Source organism: Cheilinus undulatus, linkage group 21 (assembly GCF_018320785.1).
Source record: "Cheilinus undulatus linkage group 21, ASM1832078v1, whole genome shotgun sequence".
Lineage (NCBI taxonomy): Eukaryota > Metazoa > Chordata > Actinopteri > Labriformes > Labridae > Cheilinus > Cheilinus undulatus.
In genome coordinates, this window is record NC_054885.1 from 27,143,393 (window position 1) to 27,166,109 (window position 22,717).

Sequence of the window (22,717 nt, forward strand, 5' to 3'; positions counted from 1 at the left end):
TCATGGATTAGACCAAGAAAACTTGTTTGAGGGGTGCATAGAAAGGTGCTTTATCACTGCTAAAATACAAAGAAGTGCAGCCCTGTCAAAACCCAGTCAAGTTTCTCCCCTGAGTCATTGCTATGAGCGCCTGGGTGAATTCTAAATGAGCCTAAACTTCCTTAAAAGCAACAGCAGAGGGCAGTGTGGTCCCTTTGTGGCAGGCTGCCAGAGATAAGGGCATGAGGCATGGGACCAGTAATGGGAGTGCATGTGCTGTCACTATGAGCCCCAGTGGCCATAAGTATAGTTATCAGTTGCTGCTCCCCACCACTGCATTATACCAGGACCTCTGTCAGCCTGCAGCCATGCTCTCATCTCTCTCTCTTTTTCACACATACACGCTCCCTTACAGATACCACTCTGTTACTGAAAAGTTTTAAGTACAGACAACTACTTTTTCTTTAGAGCCTGTAGCCTTTAAAACTTAACTTAAATTTCTCTTTACCCGTTTGCCTCTTAGTTGTTTAACTTCAGAAAGTAAGAGAAGAAGGTCGTGATTATAACTGAAAAGTATTTTTTACATTTTTTTCATAATTCTTAGAAATGTTTCTAGAGAATATTTTCCAACAAAAAAAATGTTACAGTATTTTGTCTTTGGAAATAAAAAATAATTTGACATGAATGAAACACGTGGTTATTAGAATTCTAATTTCACTTCTGCCCCCACAAAATGATTTTACAAGGAAAACCACACATACTAAAAATAACTGAGCTCTAACTTAACCATTTTGAAGATGTATAATGTGGAACTTGATCTGTATAATTTATATTAATGTGTTATTAAATGATTGTTCATTTCAGAAATCTAAAAATATAAAATCAAGTGTCACTGAAATCATATAAACAATCCTGAGTTTCTTCAAAAATTAAATATGACTACTACTGCTACAACAGCTGCTACTACTACTGTAACTAAGGCTGCTACTACCAATGACCAATGATATTTTTCTGTGTGAAAAACTTTAAAAAACATTTTTCTATGTTCTTTTCATTTAATTAAAATGCATACAAAAAAATCAGAAACAAATGTCTACTTGTAAGGTGAAGCTGATTTTGCCAGCATTGTGTGATAAAGCAGACTGTTCTTGAGCACATAAACCTCAACAAAAAGACAGAAACCTTTACTCTTGAGCCTGTACTGTGAAGCAAAAAAAGGCATTGCTCAAGGATCTCAGGCTTCAACTTAGGTCATAAAACAGTCAAAAGGTCAGCGATATAGCTAGGGGCAGGGCCATTCTGTGCATTAATAGTAATCAGTAAAATCTTTTTTATCAATTTAATGTCTTACTACCGATAGCCACTGAAGGTGCTCCTAGATAAGAGGGTGATACGCTGTCTTAGGTTCCAGTAAAAATCTTGCAGCAGCATTTTAGACTAACTATTGCCAAGGGAGGTGAAAAGGAGCTGACACAGTCCAATTGAAATGAGCATATTAATAACCCTCCCAAAATAAACATGACATAAGAATGTCTTTTTCTCCCATACATTTCAAAATAAAAAAGGTGTGCAAAACTGCACATCAATGTCAGTAAAAGGAATTTTCTCACCACTGGCTCTATTTTAGAGGAAGTGTCACCTTTATCATTTAAAATCTGTCTGCTGAAATTTGGCTGCCAAAGAACAATAATTCACTGCTGTTTTAAAAGGAAACATTTTTCTTATGGATTATGTAATCAAGTGGAAGCATGTTAAAGGAAAAGAGGACGGGGCCAATAATCAAGCCATGGGGTATCCAATGTGCAGTGTCTGCTGTAGATGATTGAGATTTGCTTGTTTTAATGAGCAGGTCCTTATGGATGAGTAAGACCTAAGCCACCTCAGTGTAAAATATCAGGATCTAATGGCTGATCATAAATCTAAAAGGATTAAACTAGGCATGAGGCAGAGATTGTATGCTGCAGAGAAACCTTGAGAGTTTCTATGCTACTCTACCTGAAGCTGTGTCTGTGCTTGCACTTCTTTAAAACCTGGACGTATTTTGTGTCTTCTATACTATTATGGCTAATTAGACAGTAAAGGGAATTGGCTGTTATTAGAAGGTATGAAAAATTATAGTGTGACCTGTGCAGTTGTCTGGGTCAGGAATTGTAAATGAGTCAAAACAAACCACTCTGTGTTTAAGTATATGTTGATCTTTGTAACTACAGACTTAATCATTGAGGTAAAAGTCAATTTAAACTGTGGTGAAACCAAACAGGATTTTGAAAGAGACAGACGCCAACAATATGGATGACAAGATTAATCCCAATGGAAACTGGGTTAGGCGCTTGTCCTCCTTAGGGATTACGCTGGTTAGTCAAAGCTCATCATCAAAGGTTAGGGGGTGCATGAACTCTTTCATTCAGGGCTTCTCTTGCCAGCACAACTCTCATAATCTTAAGAGTCATTATCTTTTGTCAAAGCTTCCCTGTTGTCTTGAAAAACAAGTTTGCTGATGTCAAGCAACCAGAGTTAATAAATGGGCCAGCGCTAGTGTACAGCTAACAGATGTGAAAGAAATGAGGACAAAAACAGTTTTGCTTCAAGTTTCTAAAAGCTTTGGAGCAGGTGAGATTTTGCTTTCTTAAACTTCATTTGATAAATGAGTCTGTTCCACTATGTAAGGTCTCTCATTGCAAAGCACCCACCTCCCCTTCTTTACTTGTTCCTTCTTGTCTTTTTCTTTTCCTCTGCTTAGGTCTCTTCTCTCTCCAAGGCACATTCCTGCTCTGCTGCTCCCCCATCTCAGGGCTCAGGAATGCAGCAGACCCAGCCGCCTGAACTAATGACCCTGATTCGCCCCATCTCATTCCCTCTTCTTGTTCTTTCCTTTCAGTCATTCACTAACAATCTTAGCGCTTTTTATCCATGTAAACCTCAGTTAAGTTGTAGATATCAAGGTATGGAAGAACTTGTTTTGTACCTGTTGAATTTGCATGTTAAGGTCTTTCCCTGCTCTCTGAGGGAGCTTTCATTTTTTTGTGTGCTTACAAAATTAAAGCCATCCTGCCACAGACAGCTCTGACTGTATATAGTCATGCATGGGGTTATTCTTTAATGTCCATTCATAGAGAGGTACAACTGACCTACAATGAAGAGGGCAACTGTGGCTCTTGGAGCTTCTCACCTCTCCCCCTCCCTTTTGCCCCCACTCCTCATTATGGCCCCCAGCTGTAGCCTAATACCCCTACATTCCCCTAATTACTCCAATTAAGCTGCGATTACCCACAATTGCACTCAAGCACAGTCTAGAGGCCTAGTAATATTATAGCAGCTGTTGAGATGAGTTAAGATACAGCACAGAAAAGGGCAATAAGAGATAAACAAGGGAAAACAGAGTCCAACCGAGCATGACACTCAGAAATTACAAATAACAATGATAAAAACCCTACAGGTGTGAGAGCTGGCTGGCTGGTTGTTTTGCTCCAAAATCTAAGCTGTGTTGCCTTTTGATCAACTGGCTCCTGACATTGCCTCTAGGCTGGTTCTGTGACTAAGAGAGTAAAAACTCAGTGTGCCATAAGTAATGATACTTAAATTCTTTTTTTTTTTTAAATAGGAGGATGGCTTAAAGCCCACAGCTTCCATCCACAGTTCACAGAAATCACACCATTATGCACATGTTACCACCCTAGCTGCACTGTGTGGCATTGAGAGACGGAGCAAGCAACACATACTATGAAATATTCAGGGTATCCAGCTGGGCTTTCACTGCATACATAATCATTCTCATTTCTGCACAGCCAATGTGGAAACGGTGAGCTGTACAGACACAACACACAATATATGAAGCGGTGAAGGTAAGGTTGAACAGCCTAACCAGTAGTCTAGCGCTGTACATTAAAAATAATGCCTTCCACACATAGGGATAGATGACTTAAACACAGTCAGTATATCATTGCTCAGCTCACAACACAAGCTTTATCCTTGTCTGTCTTTTTCCTCCCAAGCATCCCCTTTTTCACTCTGCCCCCCCCCACACACACATCCCCACCCCCCTCTCCCTTTCAGCTCTCCCCCACCCACCTACCCCAGTGCCCCCCCTCCTCCCTCTGTTCTCCATTTCAGTCGAGTTCTCCATGTGAGCCGCAATCCCTCATGCTGTCAGCCCCCCCTCTCCCTCTCTCTGTAGACAGACAGGATTAGCATTTTAATTGCATCAGCTCCCTTGGGTATTCTCAGCCTTTCACTGGGAGTGAGCAAGGGAGCCGGAGAGAGAGGAGAGAGAAGGAAAAACGGAGGGAAAAAAGGTAAGGAGAGAGAGAGAGAAGGAGAGGGTAGAAGGAGAACCAAGGAGAATTGAAAAAAGGACAGGAAAAGATATGTGTCTGGGAGAGGAAGAGAGACAGAGAGAGAGAGTGCAAGAGCGTGGAAGAGCGAGAGAGGGAGGGAGAGAGAGGACTCAAATCTACAGAATTCAGAGTATAGGAATATTTCAGAATGAATGAGCCAGGAAAAAATGAGAAGATAGAAATATGAAAACATCAATTTTTTTCTTTCATCAGAGACACAGTATTAAGATAAAGATTGTGGGCCTTATAAAGATGGTTTTCATTGTGAAAAAATGTTTCATTCACATGCAAATTTACCTTGAAAATGGCAAAAACAAATCTCAACTGTGGCAACAGAGATTTACACAGTTGGCCAGATATCTATTTTGTCATTAGAAGTTCTAAACACATTTAACTTTGGAATATAATAAGCATGCTAATTAATCTATATTAACTACATTCTTACATCTAGGAAAAAAGTTCAAACATTTAACAGGACATGAAATTAACACATGAAATACACCAAAAAATGGCTGCTTAAAACACATCCCACTGAATTCAGTTCTCAGCTCTCTCCTCTGCTATAAGGCTGAACAATTCAGGTGAAAGTGACACTGCACTATCTTGTTTTCCTGCACCATATATATCATATGAAATGAGAAAACAGTTATGCCAAATTGATACAAAACTTTTCCTTAGACTCAGAATGTGCAATAAGGATTTGATTGATAAAATGCCAATATGGATGTTTGATTTTAAGTGTGTTTTGTATTAAGTCTACACTGTATGAGAAGAAAGTGACAAAAAATTAAGATTATTGTTTCTGAGGATGCACGATGGAGTTTTGCTGATGTCTGATATGCCGATATACTAAATAATGATAGTCAATACTGATTAGGAGTGGGAGAAAAAAACGATACAGCATAGTGTTGCGATGTTTTGTGTGGTGATATTGTATCGATTCACGTCTGCCAAGTATCGATTTTTTCAAATCAATTGCTAATATGAACTGAAGTCTATGATAATGGAAAAATAAAATCAATTGTTTGTCCAGTGAGGGCAGCAGAGGTGACTGTCACAAAGCAGGAGAAAGTTGGTGCAAACATGGCAGCACCAGGGGAAGGACATTAGGAATGCAAGCAGGGCACAAACAAGATGGGCATGACACATGAGGTTTGCAAGGAGTGCTACATAAAAATAAAATACAGCAGAAATACAACAAGCATGAGGGCAAGACTAATGCTAAATCAGTTAAACATTTGGTAAATGGTATAGATCACAATATGGTATTGCAATACTCACTGTATTGCAAAATGCTTAGAATGGCAATTACATTGAATTGTGACCCAATATCATGATATAATTGTATCCTGGGGTCACCACTAACACTAATATGTAAATGTAGTTCAGACCTAAAATTGCATCCCTTAAAGCACACAATTTAAAGCTTAAGATCAATAAATCATCACATTTCAGTCCTAAAAATCCCCATTTAAAGTGTAAGGACTGACGAATAAAGAAAAAGACCCTCCTGCCGATACTGCTCATTTACTTTCTAAGCTTATATCTGCAGAAACCGCTGTCATACTGATGAATTTATGCACAACAGTTTCCATGTTGTGATAATGAGATGGAGTGTGATAAATAAACTGATTTTAAAGAATCTATATTGGCATTGGCTATGGCTTAAAGCAAAAAGTATGTCATGATTCCAAAATAAATCAAGCATTTCTACACTAAATTTACAGAAATACTCTGTGGCTAACAAAAATCTAGCTTGACTTTCCCTTGCTTTGGTGTGAGATGAGCAAAATAAATGCTAAATGACAAAGAACTGCTTGTTTGCATTGAAATATTTTTGCTTGATAACTAAAATAAATTCAGTTTTTTGAGATTTATTGGTTGTGAATGCTAACATTGCAATAATGATAAAACTGCAAAAATATTTCTCAGGACTACTACACAATTTTGTCCAAGTGTTTTTAAGTAAAGTTAAACTTTTGTAAACTATGATGGGTGTCTCAAGAGGGGGAGAGAGAGGAAACAGTTCCTTAAGAGTACCTGAACTGTAAATTCATACAGTGAAGTGCAAATTTAACCAAAATTTAAGTATAGCCCCCTTAATAAAGTTTTTTAAAGAAAAATGTTTTGTATTATGCACATGTTCTGTCATTTCTAGTGGTAGAAATCTGAGTAAGATTCTCAATGCCACTGTTCTTAAAAAACTGAATGTGATAAAACAATAAATGGCACATTATACAAACAAGTTCCAATGTGGACATTGCATCTCGAATTGTAATGTTTTAATTGATAGAAAAGGGCTTGGGTGAATAAAGTATTCCTGTAGGCCAATTGTAGAATACTGAATCGAAAAAGTCTCTTTTCCTTTATGTCTTTTTTTTTTTTAGCCAAACGGATCCACTGAACATAAAAAGTATGTACCTCATGCTTTTAAAGAGCAGTTTTGTTGAGTACAGTCAACTTAATGAGCCTAATCCATATGTCCATTCCTGCTTTAAGCAGCTCACGCTAATCAGCATCTGTCTGGGTTGTTCACTCGAGTCCTGTTGCACGCAGCCCCCTACTCTGACAAAAAACAACACATAAACACACACACGTAAAAATAAACAGCCCACACACAGGTACAGAGTGAGAGGTAAACAACCGGAGTAAACACAGTGTGGTCTGATTAAAGTGTGAATTGGAGAACTCACACCTTCAGCAATCACAACACCTCAGTCCAACACATCATTAATCAGTCTTTAATTAACAAAAGACCGAGCTTCTGACACCTTTGCAATGACTACATACACCCCCCTTTGGACCCTTACCAACAAAAACACTGTGACTCACACAGACACCAAAGATCTGTTTGTGTTAGCAAATAGATGCTTGTTGGGTCCCTCAGAAGACTGAGTTACAGTTAGCATAATATGACAGGTTTAAAGTTGTTCAGGTACCTGGAAAAACAAAACCGGAGCATTTTCATATTCTAGAGTACACTCTTGGCCTAACTAGTTATGAATCAAACATTTTCTTTGTCTCGTATTAATGAGCGATAAAGACTTTTGGGTAAAGCAGAAGTGAAATAAAGCATAGGTGCCAAACTTTGGTGTTTGAATGACTTTATCAAGCACTTAACCACTGAATTCCTGATATCCCCAGCTAGTACAGTCCTGCACACAGAAAGACGGGGGAGACCTTGGAGGCAGAATTGAATCCAAATGTCAGAGGAGGAAGATGACGAAGAACACCTAAGCAGGAGGCTTGTTAAAGCACTGCTAGGATCTTCCCCCAGTCAACTCTCATCAGGCCAGCTGCCTCCTGTGCTCATTAGCACAGACTCTTAAGGAGCTCCTAAAGACTTTGTGAAAAATGAACGCTCATTTGAGAGGTCGTTAATTTGCACTGTTATGCAAATTAGATGGCAATTAAGCAATAGATCAGAAGAGCAGTGCCCATTTATAACAAGTGAACAAGCATTATGACACAGTCAGATGTTGCCAGAGAGCTGATGCTCCATGGTTTGTCTGAACAGGTATTATGTACCAATTTGGTGAGGAATATGTCAGTGAACCAGATACATGTTTGGAGGGTCAGAACAACAATTTATTAAAAGTTTTTACAAAGGGGTGACATTAATGGCATACCTGTAAACTGTTTAGTAACTGCATTTTTTTAAGATTTATTTTGAGGTGCTTTTTGTGCCTTTATTGGAGAGATAGGACAGAGGATAGAGTCTAAAACAGGGATGAGTGAATGGGGAATGACATGCGATGAAAGAGCCAAAAGCCCTCCACTCCACATACATTTGGTACAACCTAACCCCCAAGACAACTGCGCCCCAGTAAGATCAATTTCAATAACCAGTAGCAGACAAAATAAGTGTCCTGTGAGATATTTTGCTTACTTTGGTGTATGAACCGGTGCTGCTCAATCATTCTGTACTGATATTTTGCAACACCAGTTTGAAGGGAGTGTACTCATTAGGCATCTGTAACGACCTTAAGCATTCTGATGACCTTTTTGGAGGTAATGAACACCTCCTCAGACAGATCTGATGTTTTCATCTCACCCCTGCATTTATGACATGGTGTGAACTATGCAAACATACTGTCCAAGACAGTAATGCGCACCACTACAGAGGGGTGGAAGGCTCCCATCAATTGTAATTAATCCTTAATTAGTCAGGATTAGGAGCTCGGCTCCGAAACTCTCCCAACCCATTGCCACCAAACTAATGCAATCCAGCTGAGACCACATTTACATATCTTTAATTAAGGAGATGCCGGCTTCCTTTAAAAGGAAAGCCTAAAAGCAGTGTGAGGGGCATCAACATGCTGAGAGGGAGGGCACATGAAGATAAAGAGGTAGGAATCTGCCCAGTGGGTGTTCCTCAACCAATACTGATGGGTCACTCAATATGTTCTGGTTCCTGTTGTTGAGTAAACCAGTGGGGTATATGGGGATCCAAATAAACAGGTAAGTGTGCCCATCACTTCCCCAAGTCAAAATAATTTTGACAATGCGAGAGTTATTCTCATATTCAGAGAAGTAGTAACTCTGATTCACCTAAATGATTTAAATCGGTGAATTAAGTTGACATAATGTGATTAGTTGTGTTTAATTCCACCCAGTTTGGTGTATCTTACAACTACACTTTTAAACAGACAGCATACAATGGAAATGTTTGCCACTAATAGATCTGTCTAGCAATAAACTTTTAATTAAGACATAAGAAAAAACAACTGCATAGTTAACCATGTTCTTCATTCAGCAGGTTCCTGTTGTGATTGCATGTCAACCATAAAAAAAACTATACAGCACAGTCCTATCAAACTACACTGGCCCTACAGTTTACCAAATCAGTTCTCATGATTTCATGGCTGAAATCATGTTGCAGCAAGTTCAACAATTCCACTGAGCATTGCACATTGAACAACCCCAGACAGCAGATTTCCTTGTCCATATACAGAAGCTAGGTTCCTACAGGAATAATACCACATGGGGAAATCAGTTGGCCCACACACCATTAAGCCTATGCTGAAGGTTGGGGTCCTCATCCTCCCCACTTTGACTTGGGGGGTGGGGGGCGTTGGTGTGTCTGTCAGGGCCAGGGGTCTGTGTGATATTAGCCGTCTGCCAATCTGGCTTGGGGAATGGACACCGAGTAATTACTCCTGCTCTTACTGCCTCATCAATCTCTCTGTATCACTCCTGCACCCCACACCCCCACCCCATACACACACTCACTATCTTTTTTCATTCTCTTCTGCAACGGCACTGAGTAGAGGAAAAGCGATTGAGTGGCAGGACACCACAAAATACCAACAGAGTTTTTGGAAAGCCAATGAGAAAGTCCAGCATGACAAGATAGTGAGTGTAGAGGAAAAAATGCTTATTTTATGATTGGGAAATCACACCAACATGTCATGAGTTGCTGTCTTTTGGTTTTCTAAGGCAGTTGGTTAGTCATTGTTTTAGACATAGAGGCAGTAAAAAAGGTGGTTAGATGTCTGCAACAAACGACTGTCATCGTTTTCTAATGCTTGGCTTTAACAAAATTTCTCATCACTAAATGATAGACCTCCCTGAAGTTCCTTAAGCCTCCTAAAATTTTAGAACTTGTCTAAATTTGGATCTTTAAAAACTAATGATAATATTAAGTTGCCTTTATGAGGCATGGGATTCCTTAGGCCTTCTGCACAGTGTCCTGAAAATTTGTTAGAGTAAAAATCATGAGTCACTGAAGGGTTCTTTTAACTTTAAAAATGAACCCTCACTGGCTTTGAGTGTAGAATGAGAAGTTTTGTCACCTCATGTGTGACCACTGAAATAATAAGATAACTACATTTAAATTAGCTTTTTAAAAGGTGTTGATTCTGTCTGTGAAGACAGACACTACCACTAAGTGTGACTTTGGATGGGGTTGTGTTAATGTTTATGCAGCACCATTGTGGTGTAATTTGATTAGCATGTTGTTAAAGCTGTTTGGTTGCTTAAATTGTATTTTTTACATGTAAACAAATTGAGTCCTGTGAAAACCATAGTAATATTAAAAATTGACTTCAGAACTCATGTCTTGCAAAAACATTACAAACCCAATAAATTACATAAAACTGACATTGTTTGACAGCTTGATTATTTTCTATAGGTCAAAAGGCATGCAACTTACACAACAAAGCAGCAGAGGCTGGTAAATGTATGGGTGTGTTTTTACAGGATACACAATACTTTATATAAACTATTTTGAAGCACATTACATGGCACACACTGCATGGAGGTTAATATTTGTTTGAATTAAAATATGACTGCTGCATTTAATGTTTTCCAATGCAGATTCAATCATATACACAACTTCATAATAATCTATATGGACTATGACATTTGCTAAAAGACATAAGATAACCCTGATTACATTTTTAAAATTCAGATTTTTAAAAATATTATGATATTCTATACACTATTGTTTTTCATGTGCCATGGGCTGTGATCAGAAAAAAAAAAATCACACTATATGGTTTGAGACGCATGTGATCTGCTGATTCATCAGCCGTACAGAGTAATTATAGCTGATTGATACTAGTATCTAAATGTAGTTCAGACCTAAAATTTCAGTCTTTAAAGCACACAATTTAAAGTTTGAGAACACATTTACACATTTCAGTCCTTAAAAACACACTTTGCAGTATAAGGAATGATGATGACAAAAGAAGACTTCAGCTTATATATGTCCGTTGTTCAAGCCTAACACTCCACTAACTTCATTCTTCATAAGGCCAATATTTACAGCACATATAGGCATATTTTTATTGCTAAAATAATGGTTGTAAATAGAATCTTCCTATCTGCCAATATTACAATTCACTTCTTAAGATAATAACTGCCAATACCAAAACCGTACAGATAATATCATGCATTCCTGTTGAAAAGTACATATTTTTGCAAGTTCTGCACAGACTTTAACAACAAAAAGGATTATAAATAGTGCTACAGAATGGGTGACGACTTTGTTTCAACTACACTATGTCCGTATTCATCACACAGGAACCAGCTGGTAATGGTTAACAACAACCAGAAATGTGTCATTAGGGACATTACAGCCTAGTACAGTGTGTAGCTGTAAATGTTGTCAAACAAACTAAGAGTGCTGTACAGACTGTACAATGTGCTGCATTTAACATGTAACACAAGATAGCCTCATCGCTAATATCTTCTTAAGATTTTTTCAAATGTGTTCTTAAAAAAATTCTTAGAGATTCCTACGTGGGAATCATGACACTTTCTTGAACTGCTCAAATGTTTGCACCTGTACTCTTATGCTGGAAGCACATGCTCATTCTCCCATTTAAGCATAGAGAAACGCCCCTTTAATGCCCATAGAAGGGCATAGGACTACAAGGCAGTGTGCAAAAACAGGAGGCTCACAGGAGTGAAAAGGGACGAAGGAAACAAATTGTTAGTAATGTAAAAATAAAATTTAACCATGAAAACTGCAAAACTTTGAAATTATTTGATAGCTCTAAAGTGGATGCAGTACTGCTCCAAATGACACCAAAAGAGGGAGATAAGATTCAGTTTGTAGCACGAGTAGTTGATATCAAATACATGCATACAAAAGCTTGGGATGCACAGTATAATCGGTTTATCAGTATTGGCAGATGTGAAAATTTTGGCCAATATCTACAACTGATCCTTAGGCTATAAAATCTGTCTATATCATCTGTAAGTGTTGGCCGTATGAACAAAAAAGTCAGTGGAGTTTTAAGCAGGGGCAATAGACCTACGTCAGCTTAAGTCTTTATCATCATCCTTACACTTAAAGTATGTTTTAAGGACAAAGATCTGTTTATTTGTTCATCATTATGGTTTAAATTGTGTTTTAAAAACTAAAATTTTAGGTCTGAACTACATTTAAATATCAACTAACTGATAGTAATCGACCACATTTATTTTGTAAATATCTGATATTGACAAACCCCAACTCCTGTATCCATGATTAAAACAGGGATTCGATGATATCACTGGCTCAGACGGTGTTTTCATCAGAAATGACATGAATAATACTGTAATAAAAAAAAATATATTACAGATTATTTAAATACAGATATTTTAAGAGTATAATTTTATTGAAACATAAATTTATTCTAAAACCAGACACTTAAAAATGAGGAAACACCATTTAGATGCTTTTAAGATAGGTTTGTATTTTCTATTTATGTGTCTCATTATAAAACTCTTACAGGTACTAAATTTATTTTCAGGATTAAAGATTTTGCTGTTAGGGTCAAACACAAATATGTTAAATGGAATTAGATTTCATTGATTCATTCTTAATCTAGCACATCTGAATGCCGATGAGTGCAAAATTCTATATTCTATCCTGTCATAACAGCACTCGAATGTTCATAGGGGCACTCTTAGATTTTGTTCTTAGCTGAGAATAAATCAGAGATAAGAAAACTTTGATAATGTCCAATTCTTCTTAAAAGGTGCCTAAGAGGGTCTAAGAACATTTTTTTTCTTAAGAACGGTTGGTGAATGAAGCCCATAGTCCCTGAACACATGTGCCCTGTTTGTTGTTTGGTGTGACGTACACAAAACATGCTGCGGGTGCAGCCAATGCCCACACACACATGACCACCCTCTAAACTGGCAGATTGTATGTTAAAAATGTTTACCAAGAAAAGAAACATGTTTCTGTAGATCTAAATTACTGACAGTTAGGACACGTTTAAGTGTGCATGTAATATCAATGTCCCTGATCCCTGACTTGGGGTTCAAATTCTGTTATCAAAAATAAAAACACTGTTTATATTACAGTTTGTTGAACTTAATTTAAAAGCAGTTTCTATAAGAGAGTATAGGTGTGCAAAGTTAGCGCCATGGCTAGCAAAGGGGTAGAAAAAAATAAGCCATATTTTTTTCTCTTCTTTCAAACTGAAAGTAGTAACATATGTGATGCAATCCAAACAGTTATTTGTGATCTGTTATACTACTACTGTATGCACTGATAAAAGACATAAATCTGAGATTCTTTTTCATTAAATATAGCTAAATATCCAATAATGATGGAAAATGTTCATCTGAGAGTTACTTCATTGAGTTTGCTCACTCACCATTAATCCAACTAGTCAATTCATCAATAGGATGTGACAATAGGATGTCAACAAGCTGCTCACCATGTCTGTTCTGGCTAGCTCTGAAGATGGGTCAGATTATACCAAAAGAGTTGAGAGTTAGATCCCAAGCAACCATCAGACAGAGACACAGGGCATCAAAGGGTGTAGCAGAATAGCTCAAGTGACATCAGATTACAATGAACTTTTAAAGTGAGATGCAACACAGAATCAGTGACCGGAGTGTTTGTTAGGTAGGATGCTGGACTGTTTCTTACTATCTCAATAACTAGAGCTGACCACACAAAATTGTTTTTTTTTTTGTTTTTTTTTAGGACAGCTTATCAAGCTGAGGGGCAACCCCAATGAGTTTTGCTGTTAACACTCTTCCAATCACGGGGAAGTAAAAAAGAAAGCCTTGTGTTAAATTTAAGTATCTCTGTGCTAAAAAATGTTATAGCTCTAGTTCCATTTGAAAACTTATTTTCATAGTCATTTAAAATGTCCAAAAATAAACTACAGGGAACGATCAGGCTTTAAAAAAATGATTCAAACAGAGTGACAGAACAGAGTGAGTGGCATATCCTCTGTTGTCAGTGCATACAAGTAAGGAAAAACACCTCAAACATACCCAAACTAAATAATAAAACTTCTGAGAGTAACTGCAGTGGCTTGTGAGAGATTTTGGCATAAGCTGTCCCATTGCACCAAGAGCTATTTTTACAGCAAATACCCATGAGAGTGAGGGAGAACAAAACTGAGTTGAAGCAAAGCCACTGGCTTTTAACTTTGATCATTTCCCGTCTATCTCAAAGTGCTTAAATTTCTTTTTTGGACTGCATCTTAAGCCTTAAGAAGTTTCAGATGTCACATAGATTGGAGGTCATGTTTAAAGTGGGAGCTCAGGACAGTAAAGGCAGTGTTGTAGATCAGAGATGTTTTTAGGTGATGGTGGTGGGAGAAGGGTACTGGCATTAGTGCAGAACATTTCCTTTACAATGAAAACAACCTAACGAACTGCAGCACTCAGAGGAATTCACCACCCATCCCCCATCCCCCCACCTCCCCTCCTCCACCACCATTACATTACCATATCAAAGCCCTGAGTTCAGAGCAAGTCTTCTCTTTCAAGAATGGGAGCGAGGCACAGAGAGGGAGGGGGAGAGGACAAGACCGAAGCAGTAGGAGTAGACCCAAGACCGAGTTTGCTTTTATCCCTGTTCAGTGTGTGTACGTGTGCAAAAAAGACAGTGTGTCTATGAGGCTGTGCCGACACAAGTGAATGTTTGTTAGAGAAAAAAAGACTGACGAAAATCCGTGAAGATACAAGAGGACTACAGATTGGGTCTTCCACAAGCTGCACAGAAGAGAAGTCAATTCAAATTCCACAGGCACATAATGGGGGCTGCAGGGGGTCTGATGGAGGAGCAGAGAAATGCCAAAGCAGGTACACAGTGTAGTTAGGGGGGCATGGTGTGGCAGATGGCCAGCAGACTAGAGGCAACGATCTTTATATCACATGGTTGGCATATTAACTTAAAGCATGCATGTATTGTTAACATACCTCCATGCCTGCTCTATTATTCTGCTAAACCTACTGTATGAGCACACATAGACCTTCCCTCTAGTTTGCTAGGAGACTAAATGTGAAAATCAAAGTGAATGGCATTAGGGTAAATAAGACCACTGGTTGCCTGGGAAACAGTGTACCCTGCCCCACTCACTCAAGCCTAGCCTTTACTTTGGTCCAATCACTAGAGAGCAATAATACATTATTGACAGAGGGCCACAACAGGCAGCAGTGCAGCATTTTCAAATTGTATTTGAACAAGAGAGGTTTACTGTTACAAGACACACAGCAAGTGATAGAGAGAAAATCACAAAGGAGGGCACAAACACAGAGAGAGGTGCAGAGGAAGTGGATTCAAAAATTCTACCCATCTTACACTACCATAGCTATTAATCTGCCATTCATCCCAGGCCTTCTCCTCCGAGCCATACTAGAGTTTGTTGGATAGCTAACTCAAATAGGAAGCAAGATAAGAAACCACGAATGTTTACATGAGAGTGATTCTATGAGTAACAGCACCCTGGAATATTTATAATAGGACAATGTGTCGTATAAGTCAGTGTTATTTAAGATGAAAGTCGCAGAATAGTTCCTTTGTGATTTGCATGCTGGGTTTCGATGAAGATACAGCAATGATGTGATAAAGAAATTCTGTTTAAAGCATAAATACCCTAATCTGTGCTTACCTGCATTTCATTATAGTGGAAGAAAAGATCAGTGGAAATAGCTTAGAAGATTGACTGTGAAGAAATAAATAATGTGGGGTTTCCAAGTCTGCTTGCTGTCTACTGTCTGTGCTGGAACTTTATGTCAGGATAAGGGAATAATTTAGATGGCATGATAAGTTTATCCATCTCAGTTCAAAATTACATGCTTCATTAATGCATTCATATTTATCCTGTAACAAAATGAGAAACAGCTGGTTCTCTGTAATGTAAGGGATTGTTTTTGAAAGTGTTGGTTAGACATAAAGAACAACTTGAAGAGTTTGTATTGACTTTCAAAAAGTGTAATCAAAATCTGTCTCATTCACTGACTAAAAGAAAAAATATAAATGTCAGATCAGCTAATAATGATTACAATTTTTAGTTGCAACTCTTTTCAGTTATCATTGTAGTCGGGCAGAGGGTCTTTACTGCCTTGCTACAGCTGTGGTTGCACCACCAATACATTGTATATCATGAATCATAATTTTCAAATAGAAATTGAATAGATTTCGACGTTATAAAAAAACAAATGTTATTTTTTGTATATGGGGACATAAGTCATACTTAAAAAACAAAACTGCAAACTGATATAGAAGAATATAAACATAGAGGTGAGGGGATGAGAATTGATAAGATTTCATTAATATCTATGCCTTTATACTTTCTGCTTATCTATATAACTCTTTATCAATTCCTTCCTGTTGATTTTCATTTTGGAAAAGTAGACCATATAGGTTTTCACTGTTAACAACTTAAATGTTATTGAGTATCTTTATCTCTGAACACTGAACAAGATGTATGCCACCTTCAGCGAGAGTCAATGACAAGCACACTTCAATCACTGGCTATAATAAAAGGTTTTGATGACTAAAATTTTAAACAGTGTTTGGGAGGAGAACATGCTAAAATATACAAGAAATCTAATTTTTGTTGGAAATGTCTCAGTTAATTGAACTCTTCTCTGGATCTCCAACCTCTGAACTTGAATTAGAATACAATACTACTGCTTGTTTTCTTTAAAAGATAAAATCTTAAAATGAATATGAAACCAGTCTCTTTTTACTTCCTGGATTTTTCTGTTCTTGTTCCCACTGACAGCCTCTCATGAGACCGTGTTTTTCAAGACACATGGAAGTATGGCATCTATAAGGAAATCATTAAGATTAAATGTAAATGATGTCAATGGATGGAATCAATTTGAACCGGTTCTCAACTGAAGCCAGTTCCGATCCGTATAGAGGTGTAAACATGATATGCAGGCTCAAGTCTTAAAGACACTATTCAACTGAAATTAGCAGGTCAGTAAAAATCTGAACAGTCAGCAGAAACACTCTATGCAATTACATCCAAAACAAAAGTACTGAAGGTCTGGAAAAGTGCCATACCACAAGAAACACAATATATTCATCTTAATTAGTTCTTCTATAAAGATAATCGATATTTAACTAACAGAGTTTTCTTTTGAGGCTAAAAGATGAACTTGGTGTCAGGGAAAGTAGAGTTAAGGCACACTACAACTTAACACTGGGTTAAGAATGTGTGCCAACTAGAGAATAGAAAGAACAAGTGAAGTAGAAACTCACCAGTTTTCTCTTTGATCTCGCAGAGAACGCTGAAGAGGGCTGGTTTCATTCTGTGACAGTTCAGGGCATGCTTCCTGTAAAAGAGAGAAGGGAATAAGAGAGGCAAAGAGCAAGGAGGATTACAATAAACAGACCTCCACAGCATGTCATCCCATTTTCTCTCAAATATAAACAGGTAGAGAAGTTGTTTGAATGATCCATACAGAAGTTCAAAGATTCAGTGCAACATAGCAGTTGTGTTGTTTAAAGTCACAGTGATAGTCAAGTGCCTTTGTCTGTGCAAAAATAATTCTGAAGTGTCAATCTAAACTAGTGAGAGTAATGTTGCCATTTGGAGGCTTTGCACTATGGGACAGGTAATGATGCCAAACCTCAAGGTCATCGTTTGTAAGTACCAGATTCCTGAGTTAATCTATTTCCCAAAACTTAGAGAAAGCCCCGCTCTTCAAAAGCAGGTGATGAGCTGATAGAGAGAATTAAGATAATGTTGCAATTTGAATTTGAGCATTTATTTCATTGCCAGGCTAATAGTTATTGATGGAAAAGACACAAAACATCTGCGGTTCAATGTTATCATGTAAGAACTTACGTGAACCAGTTTGTTAGTATTAAACATCAACGCACCTACACAAACATATTACTGACAGGAGTTTGGGTGTACTGGAGTACTGCATGATAGCACTCTGCAAGTCTAGTAATGTTCTTGCAGAGAGAACCAATGTTACCAGACTAAGGAAGTGCATAAGTAGCTAAGAACCATAAAGGTCTGTTTATCTTTTCCTCAGACTTTAAATGTGAGCATGGCTCATGTAACGAAACTTGAACACAAGAATAAAATGCATTTCATTGAAAAGTAATGTATTTTATTTTACCCATATACACTTTAACAACCATGAGGTGCTGTTTAACTCTATTTACCTATGCACATATTTAGCTGCTCTATTTTAGTACTGCATTACCATGTAGAAATCTTTTAGTAGATTATGTAATTAATAGTTAAAAAAAAAAGCAAAGGGCATTTAAGGTGTCCTTTGGAGAGCTTTACAAAACAAGCATCATTTATTGCAAACAAGACTTAACTGGCAACAAACCTAATATATACTTGTGCAGAAAATCACTTATTTTAAGTGTGAAAAAACCTAAACAAAGCCAGCATGGGGTCTCTACACTTTATGGATATGTGAAAAATATGAAACAAGAAAAACTTAAAAATCTCTCTGACATATAGTATTTCTCTTTCAAATGACACTGCCACGTATCAAAACAACCACAGATGAATATGATTTGGCTCTAGCTGACCTCAACACCAATTCCAGTTGTGAATGTCCATTGCAGAATGAATAAAGGGGACTATAGGGACTGGCAAAAAGTGCATGTACTGTCTACATCCTGAAACATTGCCTCTCTGTGACAATTTTGGGCAGAATGGAGTAGAAACCAATGTGTCAAATATTTAATTTGAAATTCTGTTTGCCAATTCTGTCACTGCTGGATTTGAGTTGGGGAGGGCTGCCATCATGGAGGGTATGAGCAGGAGGGGGAGAAGGAGGTGCTCATGCGGTCCTGTACTGACCTGTGCTGGAAGTTGAGTGGCAGGCCACCCCCTGCCATGCCCCCCCCTGCTCTCCCTCCCTCTGTGGGGTCGTCTGATCCACCCCAATGCGCCGGCGATTCCTCTGGCCAGCATCTGAACATATGGCGACAGGGTGAGAGGATGAGGGAGGATGGTGCGCAGGAAGTGTACTCTGCGACACCAAGTTCTTGCACTGCCCTGACCACTCCCCATCCCAACACACTGCCACCCTAAACAGCCAGGGTGTCATGCTCAAACACCTCACACATCAATTTGTAGTTTACAATCATGGGGAAGGTTGATGTGTGGGTAGCAAACTTGATCAGAGTTAGGTATGATGTTGAGGAACTCTGTACATTTCAAGTCATTCTAAAACATAATAATAAATGAAAACCACTGGCAATAAGTAAACAGTAATAACTCCTTCTCTTGACAGGTGAATCAACAAATGTTAAACATCTACTGTTTGAAAAATATATATATTTTAACACCTGCATTGTCTTTTTTGAATGAAAAGAAATTAGAAGAAAAAAACATCAAGGATCTGATTTCTTACATGTCACATAGTTTTGATCAGGAACAAAGATGAGCTTGATTCCTTTCAGTTCATAACTTTTGGTCACGCAAGGGCAGAAAGTGCAGCTTGGACAGCTCTGACTGTCACTTATGAAGGAGCCACACCTTTATTAGTCTTTCAGAATAGACTGTTTATAACAAATACACGAAACGTGACATGACTTAACAAACTATAATTGGCCATGTTGAGTCTGATGACTTAAAATTAAATTCTTTAATTCAATCAAGTACAACCAGCACAATCATACAGGGGATAAAAGTCTAGCAGAACAAATCGTCAACTATTTTACAATGTATTTCAAAGCATAAATCTTAGCAATTCCGCATAAATTGAGCCTAATTAAGTTTTTGACTTGTACTGAAGAAAAGGTAAAATCCCAGTATTCATAGGCTGCTGGTATAGCATCATCCCTCCCCCTCACCACCATCTCATTAATAGAAACTCGATTTGCGGACAGCTGCACTCGCGTACACATTATAGGAGAATTGATTGCACCCAGCACACAATGAAAAGGATGAACACCAGGGAGGGAGGGAGTGAAAGAGGAGTGAATTAATTAAGAGAACCAGGTGGTCAAATGTTGGGTGGAAAATCACTAGCTAATGACACATCACACTGTGGCCACAGTCTTGCAGTGGACGGTTGTCTATTGTTGAAATACTGACGCTTGTTCTGAAACTGACCTTATGCTCCTTTAGCCACATGGCAGATGAGTGAGGGTCAGTTGCTCACTACAGTGCACATTCCCTATAATAATTATATGCTAAAACATCTCTTACACAAACATTAACTGATAGGTCAAATAAATGAATGATTGCTGTCACCACGGTCACACTTGACTGATAAGTGGGACAATTGAGTCATCCCAAGCCTTACTTTAATTTGGAGTCTCATTTGCATATCAATACCTAATGTTATTGACACTCATTTGAGATGTAGCGGATGCATGTTGTTATGTTAAGGCAACCAAGATTTGCATAGTCTGATGGGGCAAATTTCAAAGCTGTGTAATAACTAATGACTAAAAGACTTAATGTCTCTCTGATAGCCCTTACTGAAGTAATATAACAGTAGAATCTCAGACGCCCCTTGTATATTGTTGTAGTACTGATAACTGGTTCTAAGCGGAAGTTTAAGTCGCTAACTTTATATAGAACTATAATACATATGGAGGTAACAAGAGCTGCAAAATGGGTTCCTGTAAACAGCGGCTTATTAAAGACTTGAACAGTATAAATGTGTCCTCTCGTTGTGCTACTTTTTTAACCAAAAAAAAGAAGAAGAAGAAAAAACAATGCTCCGCGAATACAGTCTTGCTCTAAGGCAAGTTTTAATATGCATGGTTTAGGGGGTAACGTTTCACAGACTCAGTAGGAGGGTCAAACTTAATTTTCACCATAGGTAGTTAACCTAGCAGCTTTTAACTATAAAATATGATTTCAAATGACAAAGAACCTCAGTTGTAACTAACGTTGCAACACTTCGTATGCGTTTGTTCAAGTTATTTTTAAACACCATGTATTGTTTATAGACATGTACCCAATATACGCATATTGCATATACGTTGCATTTACAGAGTTCCATATTTTGGTGTTTCTACAAAACGCTTCAATTCTTGTGAAAAAGACAAATGCATCGCACTTTAGCTTAGCCTTCATGTGTGGAAAATGGCTCTTCGCATGTCTTACCTGGCCTGTGCTTCGTCCAGGCTTTCGTCGGTGATAGCCATTATTTGCTGTAGGATATCCCCTATGTCTTGCTGAGGTTGCCCGAGAGATTGCTGTTTCCTCACCGAGTCTGGGTCGCCGACATCGGCTTGTGGTAGTCCACCGAGTCCGGTGAGACCCGTCATCATCCTGGTCTGGTCATCCATACTTTCAAAGAAAACTCGCCGTTTTCCTCAGTCGAAGAATACACACAAATAGCTAGCCTGTTAGCTAGCCAGCAAAGTATTTTCTGCGACAAAACATACAACACTTCTTTACGACCCCGTCAGCAATGATTCTTAAATAGTCTGTGGCAGTTGTCATAAAACAGATCGGACCCACACGCTTTACATTCGCTTATGTTTTTCACCTCAAGTCAATAAACGCGGCCAGGCTAACGCTAGCTGCCCACCGAGTGAAAAGCAGCTAGGTTAGTAGCTGTAGCCCAGCAGAGGAGCAGCAGGAACACACATGCACGGACTGTGTGAGCTTGCCGACAGCGCCTCGCACATTTTCAAAAATAATGCTGAGTTCAAAAATACAGCGATAAACTAATACTCTTCATTGAGTTTACAGTCGCAAAATAAAAAAAAGAAAGAAGACGTGAATACAACAACTAAGCTTTCGGCTCGCCTAGCTCCCAATCAGGTATCTCCTACCAAAACAGACTACGGTTTGCCATTGTTATTGATGTCGCGCGAGTATGTGGGATGATTCGAGCTGCGCGAGAGGTGTGCGTCGCTTTGACCAGTAAACCCGCAGCATCATATCGCGCTTGAAGTCGAGTTAATCAATATACTTAAGAAGAATGTAGACCAACATTTATATATGTAAATACTAATATGTTTTAGCTGGCGTTGGGCTTACATTTATGTATGGAGAAACATTTTCCAGTACTGTGAGACCATTATTCTGGTAGGTGACATCTCCTTTTATTTGGCCTTTACGAACGGACAGCCCCTGACGTCACCAGCAGCATTTCTTGCACTGTGATAATAGGTAAAATACCAGTTCACCCATTCGTAATGGGCTAGATCCTAAAATTCATTTTTAGACAGTCTTTTGTTTGATAGCCTGTTACAGGGTTGGCGTGCTATTTGAGCATGTTCTGCTCGGCTTTTATGCACAGCTGTTAACATCAGAGGGAAATGTGTAAGACTTCCCTCCTTTTCAGATTGCACATCTTCTGCTTAAAAGGTTGTTGACAATACAGTGGCCTATGTGATGATCCATAAATGATATGAACCTTATGCCCCCTTATTGAAAGAAGGAAAGACTGGGAAAGCTTCAGCCCCTTTTTGTTATATAAAGTTCCAACAACAAATGCAATTCATCGATATTATGTAGGAGAAATTCAAACAATATTTAGTATAAAAGCACAACAGTTCAACCAAAGAATATCTTTCTGTCCTAAACCCCAGATGAATGAAAAACCCCATCAGTTTTCAGTATGAAAATGTTGACAGCACAGATTGAAAACAAGTGTCCTTGTTTTTTGCAAACTGGGCACTTCTGCTGTAGTTTATCACTCAGATCAGAGAGACAGCTTTCCAAGACGAATGGCTGGCTGAATGGATGTAGAGGAGAGCT

At 38.3% G+C, this 22,717-nt stretch overlaps 1 protein-coding gene across 2 annotated transcripts in view; it reads right to left on the bottom strand.

Annotated features, from left to right (window-relative positions):
• pbx4 (pre-B-cell leukemia transcription factor 4) overlaps nucleotides 1–21,813 on the bottom strand; it is a 34,779-nt gene extending 12,966 nt beyond the window's left edge. Inside the window, exons 1-3 of one of the 2 annotated variants that reach the window (XM_041817246.1) lie at nucleotides 21,110–21,813; nucleotides 18,845–18,958; nucleotides 17,272–17,345 (exon numbers count right to left, since the gene is read on the bottom strand). In XM_041817246.1, coding sequence (XP_041673180.1) covers nucleotides 17,272–17,345; nucleotides 18,845–18,958; nucleotides 21,110–21,294 — 373 coding nt within the window. In that variant the 5' untranslated portion in view covers nucleotides 21,295–21,813. The remainder of the gene's footprint in view (nucleotides 1–17,271; nucleotides 17,346–18,844; nucleotides 18,959–21,109) is intronic. The other variant, XM_041817247.1, reaches the window with a different exon arrangement.
• Between the last annotated feature and the right edge of the window lie 904 nt (nucleotides 21,814–22,717).